This window comes from Nicotiana attenuata, chromosome 7 (genome assembly GCF_001879085.1).
Source record: "Nicotiana attenuata strain UT chromosome 7, NIATTr2, whole genome shotgun sequence".
Classification (NCBI taxonomy): domain Eukaryota; kingdom Viridiplantae; phylum Streptophyta; class Magnoliopsida; order Solanales; family Solanaceae; genus Nicotiana; species Nicotiana attenuata.
In genome coordinates this window covers 9,199,157-9,208,918 of record NC_031995.1, presented here as the reverse complement: position 1 = coordinate 9,208,918, position 9,762 = coordinate 9,199,157, and the positions used below count along the sequence as shown (strand labels likewise).

The 9,762-nt window shown below is 37.2% G+C and overlaps 1 protein-coding gene across 1 annotated transcript; it reads right to left on the bottom strand.

Moving 5' to 3' along the window:
• LOC109228671 (zinc finger protein CONSTANS-like) lies at positions 6,592-8,052 on the bottom strand. Its single transcript, XM_019393832.1, has 2 exons — positions 7,285-8,052; positions 6,592-7,182 (listed from the first exon to the last, which is right to left on the bottom strand). The coding sequence occupies exons 1-2, from the start codon at positions 7,783-7,785 to the stop codon at positions 6,883-6,885; spliced, it is 801 nt and encodes a 266-aa protein (XP_019249377.1). The 5' UTR covers positions 7,786-8,052; the 3' UTR covers positions 6,592-6,882.

The window sequence follows — 9,762 nt, the reverse complement described above, 5'->3', positions numbered from 1 at the left end:
ATGGATTAACAAGGGAACCTCTCATAATATCTTGCACAATAATTAAATAAATCCATAGCCACATGTTGTAAAAGCCATTTCTTCTATACCACAAGATATATAGAAGAAAGTCTACCTGATTCTCCTCTTTACCTTCTTCTGAATTAATCAAATTATTTTACTATATCCCACAACCACAAGTGGTCTTTATTTATCTGAAGAAATCAGATACCATGGAGACTTGCCATGGATTAGAAGCTGCGGATCTAAAATTTAAAGAGAAGAAAATGGTTCGATATTTCTGAGGAAGAAGAAGCTGTGTATTGATACGTACATACTTAGTATCTGTATATGTAAATATATAAAATCAACTCTAATTCTTAATTAGAGTTAAAACTAAAACTAACATGAGTTACACTAACTCTACTCTAAGGTAAGTTAGTTACAACTAATCTAACTAACTAATGAAGCCTAACCATCACAATCATTACTAATCTCAACACTCCCCCTCAAGCTGAGGGGTATGAACAAATTTTTAACCCCCTGCTTGCTAAGCAAAGAATAGTGCTGGACCTTCCCTAAACCTTTAGTAAGTATGTCTGCCAATTGTAATTTGGTGTTAATGTGATGAGTCTGAATAAGGCCTTGCTGCAGCTTTTCTCGCACAAAATGACAATCAATGTCAATGTGCTTTGTCCTCTCATGAAAAATGGGATTTGCAGCTATCTGAATGGCTGCTTTATTGTCACAAGGCAAGTGAATAGGCAGCTGAATCTGGATTCCCAACTCTTTGAATAGTCCTACTAACCATGACACTTCTGCCACTATGGAGGCCATACTTCTAAACTCTACTTCTGCTGAACTTCTGGAGACTGTGTTTTGTTTCTTAGACTTCCACGATATCAAGGAATTTCCAAATTTGACCAGATACCCTGTGACTGATTTCCTGGACTGGGGACAAGAAGCCCAGTCTGAGTCACAAACTGCAACTAAGTTTTCAAATTGTTGTGAAGGCATCAATAGTCCCAATCCTGGTGCATTTTTGACATATCTGATCACCCTCAATGCTGCATCCATATGTGATCTCTTAGGTTTATGCATAAACTGACTGAGAACCTCAACAAGATAGGCTATATCAGGACTTGTCATAGTCAAGTATAGCATCCTGCCTACTAACCTTTGATAAGGTTCAGGATCAGGTAACACATTGTCCTTCACTCCTGCATTTGTGATGTCCTTAGAACCCAAAACAACTTCATCAAATTATGCTGTAGTCAGCCTCTGATTGCACTCTAATGGAGTGGATATTGGCTTAGCTCCCCCTAGCCCAGAATCAGCTATCAAGCCAAGTGCATATTTCCTTTGATTCATCAGAATGCCAGCCTTGATGCGAGCAAACTCTATGCCCAAAAAGAATCTGAGCTCCCCCAAATCTTTCATTTTGAACTTCTTCTGCAGATTTTCCCTAGCAGACTGAATTAGGCTAGGGTCATTTTCTGTGACTAGGAGGTCATTTACATAGACTAGAATGACCACCAAAGCTGACCCTCTCTGTTGTGTGAACAAAAAGTAGTCAAAGTGACTTTGAACAAATCCCAAATCTCTAAGGGCTTCTGTCAACTTCAAGTTCCATTGCCTTGAAGCCTGCTTCAGGCCATAGAGTGATTTCTTTAGCTTGCACACCTTGTTCTGGACTCCCCCTTGATGTTGTACCCTTGTGGTAGATGCATGTATACTTCTCCAAATAAGTCACCTTGCAAGAATGCATTGTGCACATCCATTTGATAAATGTGCCAATGCTTAGAGGCTGCTACTGCTATAACTGATCTAACAGTGACCATCTTGGCCACAGGTGAGAATGTCTCCTTGTAATCTAGGCCTTCTTTTTGGCTAAAACCTTTAGCTACAAATCTAGCTTTGAGTCTTTCCACCTTACCATCAGCATGATACTTCACTTTGTATACCCATTTGCATCCTATAGGAACTTTATGTGCAGGCAGATCAACAACATCCCATGTGTTGTTTTCTTCTAATGCTGTGACTTCTTGTTGCATAGCAGCCACCCACCTTGCATCTTTTGAAGCTTCATGATAATGCTTGGGCTCAACTATAGAGGATTGAGTTGACAAACATCTAACATAAGAAGGAGATAACCTATCATAGCTTAGGTAGTCTGATATAAGGTATGCACAAGATGTGGACACAAAATCCTGCAGCCATTTTGGTGGCCCTGCAGTTCTGGAATGCTTTCTAACTACAATTGGTAATGCATCATTCATGTCTTGCAAATGTGGAGACTCAGCCTGCAATTGTGGTACAACATCAAGAGCAATATTGTCAACAACTGGTATAGGAGTAGTGCTAGATGGAGTATCTGACTCTTCAGAGACTGCTTCATTCCTTTGTCCTGCATCACCATCATGGTCTGTAGTGTGATCAGCTGCTGTATCTTCACATAATATGTCTGAAATATTTGATATATCATCTGGCTCAAGTGGTGGAAAGAATGGAGCAGGTGACAGCTTCATTTGACTGAAGGGAAATATATATCCTTAAAGACAACATCCCTGCTAACAACAAATTGTTTAGATTGCAAATCATACAGTTTGTAGCCCTTTTTAGTTGGAGTATACCCCATGAACACTGCAGGTAAAGCTCTGGCTGAGAACTTGTCCTGCCTCCTAACATTCATAGCATAACATAGACACCCAAACACTCTCATATGGTCTAAAGAAGGTTTAGTATTAAACAACTTTTCATATGGAGATTTACCCTTTAGAACTGTAGAGGGTAACCTGTTTATGATATGCACTACTGTAAGAACACACTCACCCCAAAATCTTAGAGGGATAGCAGCTTGGAATCTTAAGGCTCTTGCTACCTCTAGAATATATCTATGTCTCCTTTCCACAACACCATTCTGTTATGGAGTGTACACACATGTTGTTTGATGAATAATTCCCTGTGATTCTAAGAAGTGTCTCACATCTGAGTTAACAAATTCTGATCCATTGTCTGTTCTTATAGCTTTAACCGACCAATTAAACTGTGTATGAATCATGGAAATCAGTCCTTTCATCAACCAACAAGTTTCATCTTTGGCATTCATCAGAAACAACCAAGTGGTTCTAGAGAAGTCATCAACAACAGTAAGAAAAAATCTTTTATTGTCATAGGTAGGCACCCTGTAAGGCCCCCATACATCTGCATGCAAAAGTTCAAATGGACTCCTTGCTCTACTAGTACTGACAGGAAATGGCAACTTAGTTTGCCTAGCTAATGGACAAACAAAATCTGTTGGTACTGTTCTGGAGTAAAGGTTTGTGCAGTAGGAGTTGGAGTTGGCATGCATCCTGCAGGTGCAGTCTGTTCAACTGCTATGTTAGCTGCAGCTTGTGTGTTGTACTTCTTTCTGAACTTGTTATCATTTGGATATCCCAGTATTTTGTAGCAAACCTCCTTAGTATGTCCCTTCATCTTGCAAAAATCACAGAAAAGGTTTTAATTCTTCCTCATCTTCTGCTGATTTCCAGCCCTATTAGCCATCAATGCTGTCATTTCAGCATTATCCATGTTAGCAGAAACACTTGCCATAGTCCTTTGGCTTTCACATTCTATTAACATACAATACGCCTTGTTCACTGATGGCACTGGCAGCATCATCAGGAGTTGACTACGAGCTTGCTCATAAGACTCGTTAAGTCCCATTAGAAATTGTAGAAGCTTTTGATGCTCCATAAACTGAAGAAAGTCACGAGAATTTGCAGCATCACGACCAGGAATTGGTGCTAAACTGTCAAACTCTACCCAAAGTACTCTCAATTTTGAGAAATAAGTAGAAATTGAGCTAGTGCCATGCATAGCTGTAGCAATTTCTCTATGGATCTGAAAAATCCTAGAACAATCAACTTTATTAAAACGCTCCTTTAAATCATCCCAAACTTCACTAGCATTTGAGGAATACACCAATCCACTCAACAATTCCGGTGAAACACAGTTCATCAACCAGGATAAAACAATTGCGTTACATCGTTCCCAAAGATCAATGAGATTCGTACCGTAATTCTCCTTTTTGCATGTCCCGTCGATGAAACCCAGCTTGTTCCGACCTAAAATTGCAATCCGCATTGCTCGACTCCACACAGAGTAGTTTTCTGGTCCTCTCAAATGTAATGAGATCAAAACAGCTCCTGAATTATCATTGGAATTCAGGAAGAGTGGATGATTATGACCTAACTTCTCTGGTTCAGTGTTATCGAGGTTCGCCATTGTTGATCCTTCAAGTGAGCTTCGTGAAATCGGAATTGAGGATGAAACTAAGACCACACTAATGGTCGTGTAGCTCTGATACCATGAAGAAATCAGCTACCATGGAGACTTGCCATGGATTAGAAGCTGCAGATCTAAAATTCAGAGAGAAGAAAATGGTTCGATATTTCTGAGGAAGAAGAAGTTGTGTATTGATACGTACATACTCAGTATCTGTACATGCAAATATATAAAATCAGCTCTAATTCTTAACTAGAGTTAAAACTAAAACTAACCTAAGTTACACTAACTCTACTCTAAGGTAAGTTAGTTACAACTAATCTAACTAACTAATGAAGCCTAACCACCACAATCATTACTAATCTCAGCATTATCCCACAACCTCTTCTTGTTGGAATGACTTTATATATTTTCATATTTCACATTGCGTCTAGTAAAACGAAAACCAACGCCTGTAGGACACAAGAAACCCCTACTTTCACCTACAAGTTTCATGGCCTTTGTTTTAAAAACTAGAAACTGTTATATTTATTCTTGGTTTAGTACTAAACCAATCATAATTAAATAATTTACAATCTCAAACGATGTTCACCCAATATAATTGACAAATTTCGTACTCCCGCCGTTCCATTGTATGTGAGTATGTTTGACGTGAGCACAAAGTTTAAAAATAAATAAATATTTTTGAGCTTTGTAGTCTTAAATACGTCATAGCATTTGTGAGATTATAAAATTATTTTATAATGAATAAAATAAAATATTTAAAATTAACTTGTTTTACTAATGAATACATAACATATTATATTGTCGTGTGATCAATAGTCCATTTTAGTAGCCAAAGTGGTTTTTTTTTATAGTTATTGTCAAATTCTTTAGTAAGTTATGCAGATTAAATCGGCTGGTCAAGCGACTGAAAGAGGAAATGTTTAGGCAAAAAGAAAGATCTTAAAAAAAGAAAAAGAAACAGACAATTTTATGCCTGCAGGAAACAATTAAGCTGGTTCTTATTTCTAACATGGCATGGTTGAAAGGTGAGGTAGATGCCATGTCTTTTTGTTAATAGCTTTTGAAGTTTAAATGATAAATGACCGATAATTCATGAGAAAACCATACAACAAAATTAATTTTTAACTTATATATATTGTTAGTATAAATATAATTTTCATTATCAGTATATATTAAGTAACATTTTTGCATTATGAGTACATAAAAGCTGAACTCAAAAGAAAAATGGTCTACAGATATACGTGAGGAGGTGGCAAGACAGAAATATGAAAGTATTTGTAGTATAAATTTGGAAAAAAGAGCATAGATTGGACGATATATGAAAACCGTAGGCTTTTTTCTATAATTTTTCTTAGCAGTTTTCTCCAAATTTGACGGGGTGATGCCTACATGAAAAGCTTTGTCCAAATTGATTGATTGCCGGCCACAAATATAGTTTGCTTAATAAAAAAGTGGTGGGACACTAATCCCTCAAATTATGGCCACTATCTAAGTCTTATCAACCTCCAGATATTTACAAACTATAATAAAATAACCTGAAAATATCTTCTGAACAAATGCCTTGAATAAAATAATGGACAAAATAAAGGGAGAATAAATTAGGTTCACTAATCTCATGAAAACGAGTCGTCATTGTTTCTGATTTATAATAAAAGCAAAAGAAAAGAAAAGAATGAGTGGTGTTTGGCAAACGCAGACAATTTTGAATATATATATTCCGTTCTATCTTGTTGAATTTGAACCACTCAATACAATTTCCCACACTTAAAATGACCTCAAATTGTTGTAGTCTGCAGCTTTCTGCACCATTTCTAAATTAGAGGTGCTAAAAACGAGTGGTGCAACTAACATCTCTAACAAACCACTCACCATGGGTTTCTTGTGGACTTAGAGGCTAGAGGCCGTTGGTAAAGGCGGAATTAAAATTTAAAATTCTAGTTGTTTCAAGTTATTGAATTCTAAATGAATAATTTATATATTTTTAATAAATTTATTCAAATAAATACAAAGTCCCTCCGGCATTACTAGCTCGGCCTCTGGCTAGAGGGTCCCGTCAGAAAGCTATACATTCTGCTGGTCATTTCATTTCAAATTCGATCTTGATGTCAAAAAAAAAAAAAAAAAACATAATTTGTTCAAACTTCAAACTAGTTATATTAATGTAATAGTGTAAAAAATCACTCACTGCTAGTGAATAAATTGCAAACGAATATATGATGCATGCTAATTTATACTTATTGATTTAAAATCCTAAATTCGCTATCGTATCAAGAGAAGCTGGGACCAAATGACAGTATATATGCAGGATTATGTCGTTAGTAAGCTAAACAATAGCTCAAAGGAAAAGGAAAAAAGAAGTAATGCATTTGTGGCAAGATATCTTACAAAAGTGTTTAAATGCATTCCTCTTCTAAATATTGTAATTATCCTAAATAAATTACATACAGTAAATAAAAATACTTAGCATATACTACTAGCAAATGGTCCTAACTCTAAGAAGATTATTACTTAGAACAAATCAACTCTTATCTGAGCTATGAAATCCACCGACTACAAGATTTGGATAAAGGGTTAGTAACAAAAGTAGAAATGACGTAATGTAACTGAAACGTATGGTCAATCCGACGGCTACGAGGTCTCCGAGATTTCCAGATCAACGGTCCTTGAGTCATCACTGAGTCTACAGAGCTCGGCGATCGCCGTACTGGAGCTTATCCTCTGACTATTATTTCTCCTGATATACTCCATTACCGCCGTGCATCCAGGCGTCGCCAGCCGATCCGTTCGGCTCGCTTCCGTTCTCTGTATCTTAGCCGACGTTCTCATTTTCGTTGAAACAACAAAAGCTGCTACATCGTCACCGCCGTGTACTGCCGCCGACGGCGTTGTGTGGATTTTCCGGTTACATAATGAACTTCCGCTATCGCCCTATAACCATAAATACTACGTCTTTCAGTATTCAACCTCGCGTAAAATGAAAGAGAAATATAAAAAATAAAATAAAATACCAAAACTAGAAGAATCTCATACATCTGAATGAAGATCCGCATCATTTTCACGCATTCGCTTCAACGAAACATTCCGACGGCCTTCAGATGAATCTTCGCTGCTGGACGAACTATCCGGCGGTGGAGGCGGCGTAGATGACCACGGCACAACTTGATCAATATCCTTCGAATCAATCTCCTCTTCATCGTCAATTTCCTCCTCATCTTCATCCTCTTCATCATCAATTTCTTCATCCTCCGTGGCACTTCCTTCATCGTTCACGCTTTCACTCTCCTCTACCTCGTCTCTCTGGTAGTATCCATCCACACACCTCTCACATACAGAGACCGTCGGTCCAAGCTTCGGTCCGTCCGCCGACCAAGCCGTCGGCGATTGACACACGTGGCAGAGCAAAGACCTAGAATGTCTCGCCGCTAAAAAGTTAGCCGAGTGAACCTTCGCATCACAGTCCCAACACAAACTCGCGTTGTCCGATTCACAGTACATCCTAGCCAATCCCTTACAAAGCTCACAGTTTTTCATCCTTTTCTATATTATCCTCGTCGGCGGAGAAATTAGATAGAGAATTTAGGGGAGAGAAAAAGAGGAAGCCAATTGCAACTGGAACTGAAACCTCTTTTACTTTAAACAATAATCACAGAAACGGCAAATTCTTCCTTAGGAACTACGGCGAGGGGTATAAATGTAATATGTTTAAAATACAGTAAAGAGAATTTGTGAAACGAGGAAGACCTAGGGATGCGGGAGGTGTTTATTATAAAACGACAGCGTAAGGGGAGGAAGTGAATGGTCAGAAGGAGTGACAGGTGGTAGGTACGTAAGGGAACAAAAGCTTTTTTCTTGTGGCTCGGAAGAGATGTTTCCTTTGGTTTGTACAGGATATTTTTTGTTGACGTGGAGATTTAGAGTTGGAGGAAGATTCTGATTTGTTGACGTGGAGTCATGGGGCCACGTGAAATGCGCCTGAAGCGAAGTACTGGAGAGGAATTTGAATTGGTTGGGTGCTCTTTGGGCCCCACCTCAAATCACATCTTGGACAGCCTAGCTTTGGATTAATTATGTGCTAAAGGAATGAAATCGTTTACAAGGTAAATGTTTTGCCACGTTTCGATTTGTTGTCGACTTTTCTTACGTCCATATTCTCAGAATTTTAAATTTCTTTGAAAGAAATTAGATTGTAAGGTCAAATGGTTCGTTGATATGTGGAAAGCTTTTTTCATACTAATAGTATTATGGTAAGAAATTAAATTCAAAATAACAAATATGAAATAGTAAAATAGACAAGAATATAGGGAGAAAGAGATGAGAGCTTGAGATGAGAGTTTCTTATTTCTTTCAAGTATTTCATGTGTGTACAATGTGGTGTCAAAACCCCTTATTTATAAGATTATATAGAGATATACAAAAGAATGCCATAAACATGACATTACACATTTGAAATCATAGAGGAAAATCATGAAAGGTTATGGAGGTACGAGAGTTACAACCATAACTGCATAAGTATTGGAGTAGTGGAGTTATGGAAATAATGGAGAAGAGTAGAGAGTATTACTCCTTTATGAGTTATGGACATCCACCATGCGATAATTATTTATAACACCCCCTTTGGATGTCCATAGATAATGTGGCTCATTAAAACCTTACTAAGGAAACCCGATGGAAAAAAATCTTAGTGAAGGAAAAAGAGTATACATATCTTGTAATACGCATTGTTTGCTGCATCGTTAAAAACCTTGCTAGGAAAACCCAATGGGATAAAACCTCAGCTAAGGAAAAAAGAGTGCAATGCATATCTTACTCTCCCTGATGGAAATATCACTGTTTTTCGGAAATGACACATTCTAATCCCGTATACCAGCTTCTCAAATGTTGAGGTTGGTAATGATTCATTGAACAGATCCACCAAATTACCAATCAAATAAATTTGTTAAACATCTATATCATCAATCTGTCGAAGATCAAGTCTGAAAAGAACTTTGGTCAAAATGACTTTATTTTGTCTCCTTGGATAGTCCTTCTTTCAATTGAGCTATGCATACATTATCGTCTTCAATGTAGTTGGAATCTTGTTGTCATAATATGGCAATATCCTCACAGACAAATAGATTATCTGAACAATGAACTATGCCTGCATTTGTATAACTAACAAAACCTTGACAATATTTGTTATAATAAACAATTCTATATCAAGGAGTCTTTTTGCAATATAATACTAATCGTATTCCAATATCTCCACATAAGAATAAAACTATATCTCGCTAGCATATTATTATACTCATGGTTCTAGGAAGATACATTAGTGCACCAATTGTAATAAACACAAAAATAAATCATGTACGCCATGATTGCTCTAATCCATATAAGGATTTGCTGAAACTTTATTTAATAAATTTCTTGGGAACCTTAATATGCTTCAGAACAGTTTAAATCCTTCAATGATTTTTATATACGCATATCAAATTTTTCAGGTATTGCCAGACTAAAATCTGAAAGCAACTG

Excerpts from the sequence above, each read along its gene's own strand:
- LOC109228671 (XM_019393832.1), bottom strand. The coding sequence starts at position 7,785 with ATGAAAAACTGTGAGCTTTGTAAGGGATTGGCTAGGATGTACTGTGAA. Across the intron at positions 7,183-7,284 it reads ATGCGGATCTTCATTCAGAT|GGCGATAGCGGAAGTTCATT; the intron begins GTATGAGATTCT and ends TTATGGTTATAG.